General features: G+C 54.9%; 1 protein-coding gene across 2 annotated transcripts in view; it reads left to right on the top strand.

Moving 5' to 3' along the window:
- ABCA3 (ATP binding cassette subfamily A member 3) overlaps positions 1–16,991 on the top strand; it is a 31,893-nt gene that overhangs the window by 10,177 nt on the left and 4,725 nt on the right. For both annotated transcript variants that reach the window (XM_054080428.1, XM_054080429.1), the window contains exons 6-26: positions 2,164–2,423; positions 3,153–3,269; positions 3,816–3,936; positions 4,451–4,624; positions 5,292–5,473; positions 7,030–7,176; positions 7,527–7,656; positions 8,478–8,632; positions 8,995–9,150; positions 9,470–9,680; positions 9,931–10,081; positions 11,220–11,318; positions 11,508–11,700; positions 12,562–12,865; positions 13,190–13,463; positions 14,040–14,244; positions 14,554–14,773; positions 15,018–15,176; positions 15,729–15,901; positions 16,332–16,466; positions 16,614–16,808. In XM_054080428.1, coding sequence (XP_053936403.1) covers positions 2,164–2,423; positions 3,153–3,269; positions 3,816–3,936; positions 4,451–4,624; positions 5,292–5,473; positions 7,030–7,176; positions 7,527–7,656; positions 8,478–8,632; positions 8,995–9,150; positions 9,470–9,680; positions 9,931–10,081; positions 11,220–11,318; positions 11,508–11,700; positions 12,562–12,865; positions 13,190–13,463; positions 14,040–14,244; positions 14,554–14,773; positions 15,018–15,176; positions 15,729–15,901; positions 16,332–16,466; positions 16,614–16,808 — 3,761 coding nt within the window. The remainder of the gene's footprint in view (positions 1–2,163; positions 2,424–3,152; positions 3,270–3,815; positions 3,937–4,450; positions 4,625–5,291; positions 5,474–7,029; positions 7,177–7,526; positions 7,657–8,477; positions 8,633–8,994; positions 9,151–9,469; positions 9,681–9,930; positions 10,082–11,219; positions 11,319–11,507; positions 11,701–12,561; positions 12,866–13,189; positions 13,464–14,039; positions 14,245–14,553; positions 14,774–15,017; positions 15,177–15,728; positions 15,902–16,331; positions 16,467–16,613; positions 16,809–16,991) is intronic.

Below are 16,991 nucleotides of genomic sequence, written 5' to 3'. Positions count from 1 at the left end.
CTCTGGATGAGGGAGTGTAGGGAGAGGATAAGTGGGAATGGCTTTCAGGTGAAAGAGGGGAGATTGAGATGAAATCTTAGGAAGAAACGTTTTGCTGCTCAGGTTGCCCAGAGCAGCAAAAGGCAGTGGTGGCTGCCCCATCCCTGGAGGTGTTCAAGGCCAGGTTGGACAGGGCTTTGAGCCCCTGATCCAGTGGAAGGTGTCCCTGCCCATGGCATGGGGTGGAACTGAATGGGCCTTGAGGTCCCTTCCAACCCAAGCTTTTCTGTGATTCTATAACTCTAAAATTTTTTTTTTTTCCTCTCTTTTTCAATATATTCTTAATGGAAAATTGATTTCAGGGTCCAAACTGCTCACAGTCTGTTGTGCTGCTTGAATACTTCAAAAGTGAATCGAACAGTTCTGTGGTTTGAGTGTAGGGTTTTCCGGGAAGCCAAACCACTCCAGGAGCCAGGGGTGACAGAGACACTGCCAGCGCTGCCGCTGCCTCAGAACCGGATGTTTGGGAGCTTCCTCTGTGACAGCTAAGAGGATATTCCCCTCAGTTGGGTTTCTCCTTCTGTTTCGTTCAGTAGCAATATCAAGGGAAAGACAGAGGCAGAGAAAGTGGGCGGACAGGTTTTGCAGTGTAAATAACCCTGAGCATGAGCAGCCGATCCCTGCTGGCTCTCGTGCTTTGCAGGACAGGGTAACCAGGAACCCACATCAACTGCTGCCCTACAGTGTTTGTTTGCGAAATTAGTTAATATAAAACATGGTTTGTGATCTGATATTCATACTCTTGCATTCTCTGACCAGGCCATTTTAAGCAGGTAACTTTTGAGATGCCAGTCTGGGGGTTTGGAAGCAGAATTTTAGTTTCCATACCAGTAACATGGGGCAGAAATGCTGCATAAAAATAAATAGATTAGAAATTAAAAATCTTTTCTAATGCACAGATATGTAAGCTAATTGTGTGGCTGATGGGATTCTTCTTCCTCACTAAAACCCATGTAGTATCTGTATTCTCTTGTTTTACCAAAAAACAGGACTAGGTACAGGCTCAGCGACGTTGATTGTGGTTAACAATGATGGAGAATCTCCCCCCTCACAAAAATAAAGCTATGCCTGCAGAAAGGATCATATCATAGAATCATGGAATCGTTTGGGTCAAACAAGACCTCAAAGCCCATCCAGTCCCACCCCCTGCCATAGGCAGGGACACCTCCCACTGGATCAGGGGCTCCAAGCCCTGTCCAACCTGGCCTTGAACACCTCCAGGGATGGGGCAGCCACCACTGCTCTGGGCAACCTGGGCCAGGGCCTCCCCACCCTCACAGGAAAACATTTCTTCCTAAGATCTCATCTCTATCTCCCCTCTTCCACCTGAAAGCCATTCCCACTCATCCTCTCCCTCCAATCACTGATCAAGAGCCTCTCCTCAGCATTCCTGGAGCCCCTTTCAGTCCTGGAAGCTGCTGTAAGGTCTCCCCACAGCCTCCTTCTCCAGGCTGAACAACTCCAACTCTCTCAGCCTGTCCTTGTACAGGCAGTGCTCCTGCCCTCAGATCATCTCCGTGGCCTCCTCTGGACTCACTCCAACAGGAAGCCAACTGCAGTTTAAATTGAGTTTTTCTGCCAGCTGCTTTTAAATTATGATTGTAAGAGACTGAAATTGCTGGGATTTCAATCCTTCCCGTGCCCTCTGTGTCTGCAGTGCTGTGTTGACAGTGGTGTTTGTTTTGCTTTTCCTACAAGACCTTTTTTTCCCCCCTATTCTTCTTTCCAAGCAATCTCTCCTGCAAAGACTATTTCTTTCCTGCCAATAGATTCCTTACAAGGGGAGGAGCAGGAGCAGGCGCTGAGCTCTTCTCTCTGGTGACCAAGGACAGGACCCAAGGGAATGGCAGGAAGAGGAGGGTTAGGTTGGACATTAGGAGAAGGTTCTTCCTCCAGAGGGTGGTGGAGCCCTGGAACAGCTCCCAGGGAAGCAGTCACAGCACCAAGCCTGACAATATACCAGAAGTGTCTGACCAAGGTCCTCAGCCCCATGGTGTGAATGTTGGGGTGTCCTGTGCTGGACTCGATGGTCTTTGTGGATCCCTTCCAACTCCAGACATGATTCTATGATTCCTCTGAACCCCAGAACCATCTCTATTCCCCTGTGTCATTCTTGCCGTGCAGGCTATCTCCGGGAAGGCTTCCTGGCAGTGCAGCATGCAGTGGACAGAGCCATCATACAGTACCACACCAATGCCAGCTCGGCCAGCCTGCTGGAGAACATCACAGTGGTGGTGCAGCGCTTCCCCTACCCAGCATACGTCAATGACCTCTTCCTCCTCGCCATCCAGAACCAGCTGCCCCTGCTGCTTATGCTCAGCTTCACCTACACCTCACTCAACATTGTGCGTGCTGTTGTGCATGAGAAGGAGAAGAAGCTGAAGGTAATGTGAGTGGTGGGACGTCCGGGTGTCCCCTGCCTAATTTAAAGGCAGCGTTTCTCAACGGATGCTGCCTTTAAATTAGGAACAAAATCCCCATCAGGTTTGGAGCCAGCAAGCAGGAGGTGGGGATGGCAGCGGATTAGCAAGCCAAGGGAGGAATGTTGCTAATCCTGCTGCTGGGACACAGCTCGGCTCTCCTTACTGTACGGCTGAGGCTGCTGGACCAAAGGGCTGATGTTTCTCTTGGGCTGGAAGGTGGCTTGGAGAGAGGACAACACTTGTGGATTCCAGAGTTCTGTAGATTGGAGAGTTCAGCGTGTGGGCATCATTTTGTCTCTTGAGTGGAGGAACCCACGTGTCTGAGCTGTTGTGTGGGGGCAGCTGGAGCTCAGCAGGGTTGCAACAGCAGGGCTTGGCTTCCCTGGGCGCTGGGTTGTCCTGCCTGCTGCCCCACCGGTGGGTGGGTGACCGTGGCGGCCCTGCTGTCCTTTTGGGTTCAGCTCAGCTCTCTGGGGAGATGATGTTCTCCTGGGGTGGTACAGACCGTCACCATGTCATGCTGAAGGCTGCAGGACCACTTTGGTGGCACCCAGCGCTGCCACCCCCCTTGCCAGTGCTGCAGGGCGAGGTCACCACCACCAACCCCTGACCAGGGCCCTCACCTGACCCTGATCACGCCCAGGAAGTGTGGGTGCAGCTGTAGGTGACGGTGTGACCCCCTCCTCACAGGAGTACATGCACATGATGGGCCTCAGTAACTGGTTGCACTGGAGTGCCTGGTTCCTCATGTTCTTCCTCTTCCTCCTGGTGTCCGTGTTTTTCGTCACCGTGCTGTTCTGTGTCAAGGTGAGTGTCTTCCCCAGGCCTGAAGCTCTGTATTAGCAGGGTGCAAGGATGACAAGGCTCCTCTGCCATGAACTGGACCGTCCTGGTGTCTCAGGACTCCTCCATGTGCATGATGGAACTGGAGCTGGCCGTTCCCAGCGCTGTCCCCCACAGCTGCCACTCACAGCAGGGGTGACCTCCCCAGGTGGGGGTTGGAGGTGGAGCCCCACAGGCACCGAGGAGGCCTAGCCATCCATGGAAAGCAAGACCACCTCTCTCCCTTTATGCCCTTGGAGGGACTCGAACTCTCCTCTCTGCTTGTCCCCACACCATGAGAAGCAGGCAGCTGCCTGGATGCTGAGGAAGTGTCCTCTGCCTCTTAGACCCATGTCACATGAGGGCAACCTGTATCTCCTCCCTCTGGAGTGGTCTAGGAGGGCCTGGACGTTCTCACTCCTGTCTCAATTTGTCTTTAACCCATGGAGAACATCAGTTCACAGTTGCCCACAAGTGCCTGTAACTGCCCTGGCTTCAGCAGCCCTGGATGTAAACAGGTTTTCTTGATAGGTGAGCGAGCAGGGAGCAGTGCTTACCAACAGTGACCCCACGCTGGTGTTCACCTTCCTCGCCATCTTCTCCATCTCCTCTATCTCCTTCAACTTCATGGTGAGCACCTTCTTCTCGAGAGGTGAGTCCTCCCCCCCCAGCATTATAGGCCTCATGCTGTAAAATCTTTGGTTCATCCTGTGTGGGAGGCAGCCCTGGAGGCCATCAGCCCATCCTGCTCCAAGCAGATCCAGCCCCAGTGATCTATGAGGTTGCTCAGGGCTTTGGGTTGGGTAACTTGCAAGGGGGAGCCTTTATTCCCTCCTTTGGCAGTGTGTGGGCAGGGATGTTCTACTGTCGCTTCCCAAACCAGACAAGCTCATGCGTTAGGGCCTCCTCTGTCTGTCCTGGCCCCAGGATGCTCTGGTCTGGGATGGACAGGGTTGGAGGCTGGCACTGTTCCTGCCTTGCCCTGTGGGACTTGGGCAAGTCCTCAGCCTGCCCCCTTTGTGCAGGACTGAATCATAGAATGGTTTGGGTTGGAAGGGACCTTAAAGGTCATCCAGTACCGATCCTTGTGGAAAGCTAGTGAGAGATATTTGGTGGCATCACTGAGTTACTGATGGTTTCCCTCCTGGTTTTCTCTGTGCTGGCAGCAAATGTTGCGGCGGCCGCTGGCGGCTTCCTCTACTTCTTCTCCTACATCCCTTACTTTTTCATCTCACCCCGCTACGACCTGATGTCCCACAGCCAGAAGTTGGCTTCCTGCCTCATCTCTAATGTGGCCATGGCCATGGGGGCACAGCTGATCGGGATGTTCGAAGGGAAAGGTGAGCAAGTGCCTCTGGTTCCTCAGGAGAGGAGCCAGCCCTTCCTGGAGGTGGGTTGGCATTGGATTTTGTACCAGGTGAAGGGTGGAAAGAAGTCAGGAAGAAGCACTTTCCCGCTCTTAATGAGAGCAGCAGAGTTAATTGCTGATTGCTCCTGCTGGTCTTATCAGCACCAAGCCTCTGCCCCTCTGAACCTTTGGTGCTCTGGGCTGTGCAAATCACCATCATCACTTTAATTAGCAAACGAATTCTGTTCGAACGGATGGGAATCCATTGGATTCCCACCTTCCCAATATATCTCTAATTTCTCTGTTAATGAGAATTTGCTGTGGGATCCAGCAGAGGCCACGCTGTTGCCAAGTGATGGCACTAAAAAGGTAGCTGTGGTGACAGGGCTGGGGGGGAGGCAGTGGCTGGAGAAGAAATCGCTATTGTCCTGGGCAGCTGCAGAGGCTGTGATGAAAGAAGCATGGTGGGGTGGGGAGCCTCGAGATGTCAGGGTGTGTTCATCCTGAGAAGAGGGATGTAGAGCCCTGCTCATGCCCCTCGTTACCGAGCAGTGGATTAGGACACGGGGTGCTATCTGACAGTCTTGGAGAGTAATTTGTCCTCCTGTGGGACTCGAGGGCTCTCTGCAGCGGTAGTCAGTGCCCTATGTGCATTGCAGGGACCGGCATTCAGTGGAGGGACCTCATGAAGCCCGTCAGCGTGGATGACAACTTTACCTTAGCCCAGGTGCTGGGGATGCTGCTCCTAGACTCAGTGCTCTATGGCGTGGTGGCCTGGTATGTGGAGGCCGTCTTTCCAGGGGAGTACGGCGTTCCTCAGCCCTGGTACTTCTTCTTGACGGTGAGCACTGCTTATGGACCTCTTCCAGCGAGCTTGATGGTTGTTGTGTGAGGAAGGTCCCCACTTCTGTGCTGTGCAGTGCGCTGGACCAACATACAAGGGTGGCACTCTCTGGCTCCGAAACCATAGAATCACAGAATGGTTTTGGTTGGAAGGGACCTCAAAGCCCATCCAATCCCACCCCTTGCCATGGGCAGAGACACCTCCCACTAGATCAGGGGCTCCAAGCCCCATTCAACCTGGCCTTGAGCACCTCCAGGGATGGGGTAGCCACCACTTCTCTGGGCAACCTGGGCCAGGGCCTCCCACCCTCACAGCCAAACATTTCTTCCTAGGATCTCATTTCAACCTCCCCTCTTTCCGCTGAAGTTTCCCCCTCGATCTATCCGTGCAGTCCCTGATCAAGAGCCCCTCCCCAGCTTTCCTGGAGCCCTTTTCAGTCCTGGAAGCTGCTCTAAGGTCTTCCCACAGCCTTCTCTTCTCCAGGCTGAACAACCCCACCTCTGTCAGCCTGTCCTCGTACGGAAGGTGCTTCAGCCCTCGGTTCGTTTGCAGGATATGCTCAGTAGTGGCTGATGCAGCTGTATTTTTTCACTGAATGTGAAGGTCTTGGCTTTAAATCTTTGTCCTTACACTTTTTGACATGCAGGGTGTTGTTAAGTGTCTCCATGCCCCAAGCGAAGGGATTGGATAGAAGCCCCAAGTGTCAGCAACCAGATCCAGGCATTGGAGACTCCCCAGCGCTACCGTCCAGGCAGACCTGGGCAGTGTGGGTCCCGCTGCCAGCCCCCACATGCTGGTGCCAGGCGATGGCAATGACTGTCACCCCGTCAGCTGAGCTGCCCTCCCTCTGCCAAGTCAGATGCTTGGCATCATCTCCAGCGGCTGCCGCTGTTGGGGTGGCTGCTGCGAATTGGCTAAGCCATAACAACACAATCAGTTCTGATCCCGTGGCTCTAGCTCTTGCTATTCGAACGGAAAGTTTTTCTTCCTCTCCTCTAAATTCCTTATCTCAGCGTGGTTTCACTCCAGCATCCCACACCATCTTGCACCAGGGTTGCAGAGATACAGCTGTGCCACAGCCCCAGCAGGATGCTGGTTAGGAATCCAGGAGTTGTTGAATTGTAATTTCCACTGGCATTACAAAGGTCCTCAACACTTACTCTCATTTCTAGAAAGCCAGATGTAAGAAAGGCTGGACCTGCATCACCTGAGCCCCAAGCTTTTTGTATTTAGTGCACGTCAAGGTTTTTGGAGGGTGTGCATTGCGTGGGCTCTTCTAGGAAGGGTGCTTCTCTCTGAGTGATTTTTCTTCTAATCAAAGTACTGACCTTTTCCATGGGAATGGAGATGGGAGAAAGCTGCCTGTAATGACAGGCAATCCTCTGTCTACCCTGCCTTCTGAAGATATGCTGGTTGGCACCTCCCAGGACAAGGAGAGTGGGCTTGGAGGTCTCTGGGAGGCACCCGCATGAGAGGAGGAGAGTTGATGAGGCTGAGGAGAAGAAAAGGTCTCTGCCTGTGCGTGAGTTTTTGTCTCTGCCTTCTTCCATCAGCCCTCGTACTGGTGTGGGCGCCCCAGGACTGTGGTGGGCAAAGAAAAGGAGGAGGAGGAGGACCCAGAGAAAGCGCTGAAAAGCCAGTATATTGAGGAGGAACCCGCTGACCTCGTGTCGGGAATCAAAATAAAGCACCTTTCCAAGGTACCGACTGCACAGCACCGCACAAACCCATCATAACGCTGTTTTTGTAAAAGCTGCTGCCTGCAGGCAGCTTCCTTGTCATTTTGCTGCCCTCCTTGCCCCAGGGCTGTCACTTGGCTTCTGTCAGGCAGGTGAGGCTCTTCCCCAGAGCTGGCTGCTTTTTGTTGTGTGCTGAAGTGTTAGATACTTGCAGGTGCAGTGACATTTATATTTAACCTAAATTAGACCTGTTGTCTGATGCCAGCACCATGAGAGCTTTGTGGGCTTTGCCTGCTGGGTGGAACAGCGCAGGCAGACCTGAGAGCGCTTGCCTCGAGTGCAGCAGCAAATCCTTAACATCATCTCCACAGGTCTTCAAAGTGGGAAACAAGACGAAAGAGGCAGTCAAGGACTTAACAGTGAACATGTACGAAGGGCAAATCACTGTCTTGCTGGGACACAACGGTGCTGGGAAGACCACCACTCTGTCCATGCTCACAGGTCAGAGCCGTGTCCCATTGTGGGGCTGGCACGGGGCAGCCCGTGCCCCAGACGGGGCAGTCTTTGCAAGACTGACTTGCAAAACAGAGCCTCATCTCTGAGGCTGGGGAGGGGGATTTGCTTTTCCCTGGAGGCTCTTTGGTTCACTGAACTGTTGGCCAAGGATGCTGGGGCATTGAGAAGCCTGGGGAGGTGAAGAAAGCATGTGGGTCCCTGCCCAGCCCTCCATGAGAGTGGGATCGGCCGGCAGGGAAGGTGACAGCCAGTCCTTGTGTTGGAGAGCTCTGAGAAGAGAAAGGACGTGCTGTACAATAGGTCTCTGCAAGCTTTGTCGTGATAAGGCAGGGAGGGCAAGGGCCAAGAACTGGTCGTCTTCATTCCCGAGCTGCTGAGCTCCAGGCAGCCTATTTTGGCACGGTGGGCAGACTAAGGTGACCTTTGATGGTCCTTTCTTCCCTGTTACCTGTCACTCTGCTGCTCCTGCCAGCCCCAGGCACCCACGGGACCTTCCCTGGAGGCCTGCCCTGGCCTCCCCTGGATCTCTGCCAGGCTTGCCACCCCATTTCACCCTTTGCCTGCCTGCTCTGGCAGCATTGCCAGGTCCACCTCCCTCCTTTGGATGCTGTGCAGCCCACCCTGTGGGCAGGAGGACAAAGCTGCTGTGCTCCAGCTCCAGCAAGAGACTGGCTCGCTCCAACTTTTGGCAGAAAGCTGCATGTGATGGGGCTGCTCAGCAGGACCCCCCATCTCTCTGCCAGCCCTTTGCCACTTGGGCTTATCCTCAGCCCTGAGCCAAGGTCGCTGCATCTCACTCCTCCCAGGTCTGCACTCTCCAACGGGCGGGCAGGCGTACATCAATGGCTACGAGATCTCCCAGGACATGGTTCTGATCCGCCGCAGCCTGGGTCTGTGTCCCCAGCATGATGTCCTCTTCGACAACATGACAGTGGAGGAGCACCTCCAATTCTACTCAGGGGTGAGCATGGCATCTGGGAGGAGCCAGCCGTTGGGGAGGTACCCCTGCAGCCACCCTGGGGCTGGCAAAGCGTGGTGAGATCCATGGACCAGGCAACCCTTGCCTCCTCTTTCTGCCTCATCTGCAGGCAGGAGCTCTCTGCGTGGCTGATGGAGGAGTGGAGGATGATGGGCAGCACAGCTGCACCCGCTCCTTCGGAGCTGGGCAGGCATCCATCTCTGTGCTTCCCTGCTTTCCTGCCTGATGTGGAGGAGGGAGCGTGGTGGTGTTTAGCAGCTGATTGCTGATATGGTGGGAAGGGTCTTTGCCAGAGACACTTACCCCGCAGGCGGGTTTAACCCTCCCTTCTCCCTGTCTGGCAGCTGAAGGGGTACCCACCTTCCAAGTGCCCTGAGGAGATCAACCACATCCTGAGGATCCTCAACTTGGAGGACAAGCGCCACGTTCTGACGAAGGCGCTCTCCGGTGGCATGAAGCGCAAGCTCTCCATTGGCATCGCTCTCATTGGGGACTCCAAGGCAAGCTTCTCTGATGGGGCTCACTCCAAACCTTTATCCCTGGGGCCGGGCCATGTAGGCTCTTCTGGTGGCTCTGAGGTTGTCCCTCACCTGTGTGAGCCAGAGGGAGCTGCAGGGACAGCGAAAAGGGGCAGGAGCACCCCACAAAGGGGAACAGCTCTGAGGACCACCGTGAGGCTGCGGTGTAGCTCTGCTGTCTGGTGGCTGCTCCCCCAAGCAAGATCATTGCATGCATTTTGGGAGGTCAAGATTTCTTGTGTCCCCTGGGGGGCAGCTGCACCTCTCAGCCCCTTGACCAGCACCCGTCTCCTGCATGCAGGTGGTGATGCTGGATGAGCCAACGTCAGGGATGGACCCAGCCTCTCGCAGGGCCACGTGGGACCTCCTGCAGCAGCAAAGGAGCAACCGCACCATCCTGCTGACCACCCACTTCATGGATGAAGCTGACCTCCTGGGGGACCGCATTGCTATCATGGCCAAGGGCGAGCTGCAGTGCTGCGGTTCCTCACTCTTTCTCAAGCGGAAATATGGTAAGGGAGGAGCAGGCAGGTCACGCTGAATGTCTTCTCCTTGCCAGGGAGGAGCAGGAGGGGGATAAAGAGCCAGGAGGGGGACCCATTGCATCTTGTCTGGTGGCTACTTGCTCCTTCATCAGGTCCATAGCCCAGGCAAAGCTATCAGTGCTCTGTGGTGCTTTAGCACCCTCCCTCTGCTCTACCATCCCAGGGCCAGGCTGGGCTGCCACTCACCCTCCTCTCCCTTTTCTCATGGTCTGCACAGGGGCAGGGTACCACATGGTGATGGTGAAGGAGCCCTACTGTAACCTGGGGGAGATCTCCCGCCTCATCTGCCAGTACGTGCCCAACGCCACCATGGAGAGCAATGCTGGGGCAGAGCTGTCCTTCATCCTGCCCAAGGAAAGTACGCACAGGTAATGGCACTGTCCCAGGGAGGTGGTTGAGTCCCCAACCCTGGAGTAGTTTAAAAGCCGGGTAGATGAGGTGCTTAAGTATGGTTTAGTAGTGGACAGGTACAGTTGGAGTTGATGATCTCAAAGGTCTCTTCCAACCTAATGATTATATGATCCTCCTCGTGTCCACTGACTGGCACATCGATCTCTTGGCCCCATGCCCACCATGTCCTTGCTGGTGCAGCAACCACACAGAGCAGTGCTGGTTACCGATAACTGGTAACGGCTGCACTGCAGAGAGTGGCCCAAACCAAGGCAGTTGGTTTGGCTCTGAAAACAAATCTGTGGATAGCCGAGGCTGCCTGTGGCAAGACAAAGCCCAAAAGCTGCTTTCTTGGGGACAGAGGGGTGCTGAGTGCTGCAGGCAACCCCAGAGCTGGCTGCAAGACTCCAAGCAGCTGCAGGAGCGATGTCCAGAGGGGCCTCAGTCTCTGTGTGCCGCCTCCCATAGAATCACAGAATGGTTTGAGTCAGAAGGGACCTCAAAGCCCATCCAGTTCCATCCCCTGCCATGGGCAGGGACACCCCTTACGGGATGAGACACTCAAAGCCCCATCAAACCTGGCCTTGAACACCTCCAAGGATGGGGCAGCCACCACTGCTCTGGACAACCTGGGCTAGGGCCTCCCCACCCTCACAGCAGAACATTTCTTCCCAAGATCTTATCTTGATCTTCCCTCTTTCAGCTGAAAAACATTTTCCTCTCATCCTACACCTGATCCAGAGTCCTCCTCCAGCTTTCCAGGAGCCCCTTTCAGTACTGGAAGCTGCTCTAAGGTCTCCCCACAGCCTTCTCTTCTCCAGGCTGAACAATCCAAACTTTCTCAGCCTGTCCTTGTACAGGAGGTGCTCCAGCCCTCGAATCATCTCTGTGGCCTTCTCTGGACTCACTCCAACAGCTCCACGTCCTTCCTGCACTCATCCTCTCCTCAACTCTGGCTGTGCTGACCCAGAGTAGTGTGCGGCACAGCTTTGCCTGCCACCCTTTCAATGCAGGAGGCACCACCCTCGTGGTTCCCCCAGACAGTATTTTCTCGGCGAAGTTGATAACAAAAAAAGGGCTGAGCAGCAGCATCTGATTTCTTGCTTCTGCATTTAGGTTTGAGGCGCTGTTCATGGAGCTGGAGCAGAAGCGGGAGGAGCTGGGCATCGCCAGCTACGGTGCCTCAGTTACTACCATGGAGGAAGTCTTCCTGAGGTAGGCAGGAGGGGTGGCCCTGGTTGTCTGATGATGTCCAGTCCCCATGTGCTTCAGCGATGGCAGTGTCCTACACAATTCTCCAGGGCACACATTGGGTTTTATCTCTTGGGTTTGGCTTCCCCAGCTCAGAGCAGCTTGATCCTGCGTGGATCTGCATTTCATCACCCACTTTCCCTCCTGGTGCAGAGTCGGGAAGCTGGTGGACTCCAGCATGGATATCCAAGCCATCCAGCTGCCTGCGCTCCAGTATCAGCACGAGAGACGCTCTAACGACTGGGCCATGGATGACTCCAGCAGCCTGAGCGGCATGACAGACATGACAGATGACAGCGGGGCGCTTATTACGGAGGACTGCTCAAGCATCAAGCTCAACACTGGGGTGAGTGGTGGAGCTGTCAGAGCAGTGGGAACAGGGAGAGGAGAGTGTCTTTGGAGCAGGGTTACCAGGTGGAGCCTCCCTCTTGGATGGGCTCATTGTGTGTGGTTTGAAAGATCAAATTTTAGTCTGTATCTTTAGGGCAAATTATTCCTAGGGTTGTTGGGTTGGTCTCTGCTGCCCTCTCCATGTTAATATTGAGGTCTACAGAGTTGCTTTTGAAGGTGTTCCAGGTGATCTAAAGTGGTTTTCACTTGGTGTTGCTGCATCACTTGGGATTGCCATCAGGAGGATGAGAAAAGCCGCCTCCTTTCCCTCGCCAGGCTTGTGTTTCAGCTCTCTGGCAGCCCTTCATGGCCTGCTGCCCATGCGCCAGTAATAAATTCCCCTGCGCTCCTCAAGGGCACGTCTCAAAGACAGAAGGGGAGAAAGATATTTATGAGTTTAAAAAGCAAAGAAGGTGTTTGCAGGGGCGAGGCTGGGAGCTCACAGGCAGCTCAGCCTGGTTGCTTTGGCAGGCAGCTGCGTTGCAGTAATCCTATTTGTGCACCTCAGGTGCTGAGAGGCGGAGGGAGGTAAAGGTCAGGGCTGAAGCTGCTTTCAACCCAAGATCCGATCCCAAAATGACTGCATACTTCTGGGAAGCCGTGGAGTCTGGGGGGCTGCCCTGCTGTGCTGAAGGCCAGCAGCCACCCCACTAATCCCTTAGGCTTGGCTGGAGAGCAGACTCTGCTGTGGGCTCGCGGACTACCCGCGGGATGTGGGTTTGGGGTCATTCTTTCCATCAGCGGTGTGGGGTGATGTGGGTGGCGTCATTGCCCGCAGCTGTCAAGGCTGGTGTTGACCTGACTTCTCCCCTTGCAGTTCTACCTGTGCTGCCAGCAGTTCTACGCCATGTTCATGAAGCGAGCCATGTACAGCTGGCGCAACTGGAAGATGGTGGCAGCGCAGTTCCTCGTGCCTCTCATCTTCACTGCCTTTGCCCTCATCGTGGCCAAGACCTTCCCGGGACCCAGGGACTCCTCCCAGCTGAGGCTGACGCTGGAGCCCTATGGCCAGACCATCGTGCCTTTCTCCGTCTCAGCTGCCTCGGGGCTGCCGCAGAGGCTGGCGGAGCAGTATGTGGAGCTGCTGGACGCCCAGCAGCAGTCAGCGCTGGAGGTGTTGGGTGAGCGCTCGTGGAGCACCCATGGAGCAGATGATGCTTGGTGGCATGTCCAGGAGCCAGGGGCTTCTCCTGCCAGGACCCTTGGTGTCGGTGGCTCGGGTTCCAGCTGCAGCAGATCTGATGGATCCTCTTGTATCCTCTCCTTCGTGGGAGAGTCCCCATTGGCAGGACCTCTCCTCACCCAAGCAGAGCTGTCCTCCATAATCCTGCATTTGTGGCCATCATTGGGGCTAGGGTGGGCCACCAGGGCTGGGGCTGCTTGGGATCTTTCGCAGTTGGTTCTCAAGGGGTGGAGCCTGCTTTAACAGCCATGGTGTTTGGCAGGTGGCCTGGAGGAGTATCTCATCTCAAGAGCCTCTGAGGAAGGGGGAGCCTTCAACGAGCACTACATCACAGCTGCCTCCTTCGAAGGAGCTGGGAACCGCACAGTGGTCACTGCGCTCTTCAACAACCAGGCCTATCACTCCCCCGCTACAGCGCTTATGCTGGCCGACAACGCTGTCTTCAGGGCACTGGCAGGCCCAAACGCCTCCATCACAGTAACCAACTACCCTCAGCCTCGCAACATCACTGAGAAGGCCAAAGACCAGCTCATGGAGTATGTCTGATGGCACAGTGCTTGCTTTCCTGTTAGGGCTCATGACTTCCATCAGTAGAGATGAGCTTGGTTGTCCTGGCTCCAGTGGTGGAACCAGGCTGGAGCTCCTCAGACCCAAATGTAGCTGTGATTGCACTTGTGAGGTCAGGAGAGCAAAGCTATGTAGATGTCACCCTGTGCACATGTCTCAGTGGTTGGGTTCCCCTCTGGATCCTCACGGCTGTGGTTAGGGATGTTTTTCCCTGGGTGCTCAGAGCCGACTTCTCCACCTGGGAGTAGAGGGCGCTGTGTGACCATACACTTCATGAGATCCTGCAGCCAGGGTCTCTGAACCTCACCATTGGGGCACCACAAAGACAGGGTAGAGGTTTGTGGTGTGCTGGGAGGACTGCATGGGGGAGATGCTTATCTTACTGAGATGCTGTTCTCTTGTGGGGCTGTTCTTCTGTGTGCTGGCTCACTGGGTGAGTGTGGCCTCCACAAGAAGCACGGCGTGGGCATGCTGTCCCCACGTAGCCTCAGCGTTGGTCTGTCAAGCTGTCACTGTCCTAACCTGCCCTGCTGCTTTCCCCACAGAGGCCAGACTGGGTTTGCCATTGCCATCAACCTGCTGTATGGCATGGCGTCACTCGCGAGCACCTTCGCTCTGCTGCTGGTCAGCGAGCGGGCCATCAAAGCCAAACACGTCCAGTTCGTCAGTGGTGTCTACGTGGTCAACTTCTGGCTTTCTGCCCTGCTCTGGGACATCATCAACTTCCTCATCCCTTGTGCTCTGATGCTGGTGGGTCACCCTTAACATCTTGATACCCTCTTGTCTTCCACTTGTGCAGGAGCTCTGGGCACTGCTCCTCTGGGAGAGCTGAGATGTGGGTGGGTGGGTGGAGGGAAGAGCACTAGGCCATCTGGCTCTGGCACTGTCGCAGTTAGGAGAAGGGACCATCATGAAAGCTGTCCCTTGGTCCTGCTGGGAGCTGGGCTGTGGCCAGCCAGCTGAGCCAGTTCAGTGCAGCACTGCCTGGACTGTCGAGACAAGGTGGCATCACTTGTGGTCAAGACAAACATGCGTTCTCCTCGCATTACTGTGCCCCAGGTGATATTCCAAGCCTTTGATGTGCAAGCCTTCACCCAAGACAGCCACCTCGTTGATGTGATGTTGATCTTCCTCCTTTATGGCTGGGCCATCATCCCCCTCATGTACCTCCTCAGCTTCTTCTTCTCGGTGGCAGCCACAGCCTACACCCGTCTCACCATCTTCAACATCCTCTCAGGCACGGCCACCTTCCTGGCGGTCACCATCATGAGCATCCCAGGTGGGTTGCTGCCCTCTATGCCTGCCCAGCACTCCACCCTGTCATTACTGAGAAGATACAGCCCCCAAGGGGGCTTTCTCACCCCAGGGCTGTCCCCACACCAGCAAAAAAACCTGTGACATCCATTCTCACCCGTTAAACATGACAAAATTTATTGCTTTTCCTTTCAAACTTGGAAGTATCAGGGTCTTTCTCCAAAACCAGTTAACTCCAACCCATTCATCCTCCTGTGCTCCTCTTTCAGAGCTGGGCTTGGTGGACCTCTCCAAAACCCTCGATAAAGTCTTCCTCATCTTACCTAATTACTGCTTGGGCCAATGCATCAGTGACTTCTACCAGAACTATGAGTTCATTCAGTTTTGTACCTCCTCCGTTGAAGCTGTCTTCATCTGCAAGGCCTTCAGTGAGTCTCAGAGTGGGTCCTCACCCATCTGCCCAGGCCGTCCCACTGCAGCCGCGCTGGGGTCTCTGTGGGATGGGTGGTGGAGCTGGGTGGTATCATGGGGCCTCTACCTGGGCGGGAGCTTCAGGTACCATTTGAAAGCAAACACTGGGCAGCATTTGACACTTTGAGTTGATCCAATATAGTTGATCTTCCTTACTAATGGTTTTGAGGAGAACATTGGCTGGGGCAAGTTTTATAGACAAGGAAAGAAATCCCAGTCCCAAGAGTGACTTTAACTCCACTGTAAGACTCCACTGGGCTTCTTCAGCCAGATCCGCTCCTGACCTGAATCCTCTTGGGGGATGCGTTGGACAGGGCTGTGGGCAGGGAGCCCGGTGTGGGCTGGGATGGAGATGAGCGTTGGAAAGACCTGTGGGCAAGGAGCCCAGTGTGAGCTGGGATGGAGATGAGCCTGGCAAGGCTTTGGGCTCGCAGCTTTCTCTGGAGCTTATCTGCCGCTCCCCAGAGTGTGGATTCATCCAAGTCTGATTTTATTCCATCCCTGATTAGATATCAGTTACCAGATGAACTACTTTTCCTGGGAGATGCCTGGCATTGGACGATACCTGACCTCCTTGGCCATCCAGGGCTTCTCTTTCCTCTTCCTCCTTTTTCTCATTGAGACAAACCTCCTCTGGAGACTGAGAACTTTGGTCTGTGGCATCTGCAGGCGGCGGAAATGGGTGAGCTGAAGCGTGTGGGAGGGAGAAGTAAAGTGTGCTCATGCCAAACCAAACCCAGGAGGTCCTGTGACCTGGCAACGTGTCTGTGTCACCTGCTCAGATCTCGTTTGAATTCCTGGGAGGTATCCAGGAATGCAAATCCTGCTTCTCCCGCTGTTCAGGACTCCTCGCAAAGCATCACTTGTAGGTCTCAAACCCTGTGGGCTGTTTGCCTTGTCACCTAAGTTGTCTTCCTGGGGGAGCATCCGTAGAGCCAGTTGCTCAGAGGGGCAGATCCTGTTGGATGTGTGGGTTGGCAAAGGAAGCAAGGTGGCTGATGGAAGAGGTGGATGCTGCCTGGGTTGCGGGCACTTGCCCCAGGTTGGTCTGGAGGAACCCATTTGTCCCACAGCAGCTGGGTAGCAAAGAGTTTTTCCTCCCACGTGTTTAGGTGGCACTGCTGAACAGGGTGTCTGTGCTGCCAGAGGACCGGGACGTGGCAGATGAGAGGAAAAAGGTTTTGGAGTCGCCACCAGAGCTGCTGTCGTCTCTCAGCAGCCCTCTGGTCATCAAGGAGCTCACCAAGGTGAGGAGAGCATGGCTGTTCATGCACATCCTGCTGCCAGCAGAGCTGTGGTCCTCATGGGGCTGGTAGTCACCTCTTGCCTTGATGTGCCCTCAGGTACTTGGCACGTGTGGTGACTGACATGGCTTGTGTGTTGGTCTCCACCAGGTCTACGACAGCCGGGAGTCCCTGCTGGCGGTGGATAGGATCTCCTTGGCAGTCAGCAAAGGGGAATGTTTTGGCCTTCTCGGCTTCAATGGAGCAGGCAAAACCACCACCTTCAAGATGCTGACCGGTGATGAAAGCATCACGTCAGGGGACGCCTTTGTGGATGGTCACAGCATTCTGGCCAACATCAAGAAGGTACCAAGGGCTGCAGAGGTGGAGGGTGGCATTAGTGACAGTCCTGCATCTGCTTGGGCTGGGCCACCATGTGAGTGCCTCTGTGGAGGGCACAGCTGCAGCTGCCAGAGCTGGAGATTACATCCCAGGGAAGTTGCATCCTTCTCTGGCCCAGCTTTCTGTTATCCGGCCACATGGAAGCAG

This window comes from Cuculus canorus, chromosome 15, assembly GCF_017976375.1.
Source record: "Cuculus canorus isolate bCucCan1 chromosome 15, bCucCan1.pri, whole genome shotgun sequence".
NCBI classification, from domain to species: domain Eukaryota; kingdom Metazoa; phylum Chordata; class Aves; order Cuculiformes; family Cuculidae; genus Cuculus; species Cuculus canorus.
This window is presented reverse-complemented; position numbering and strand designations above follow the sequence as displayed.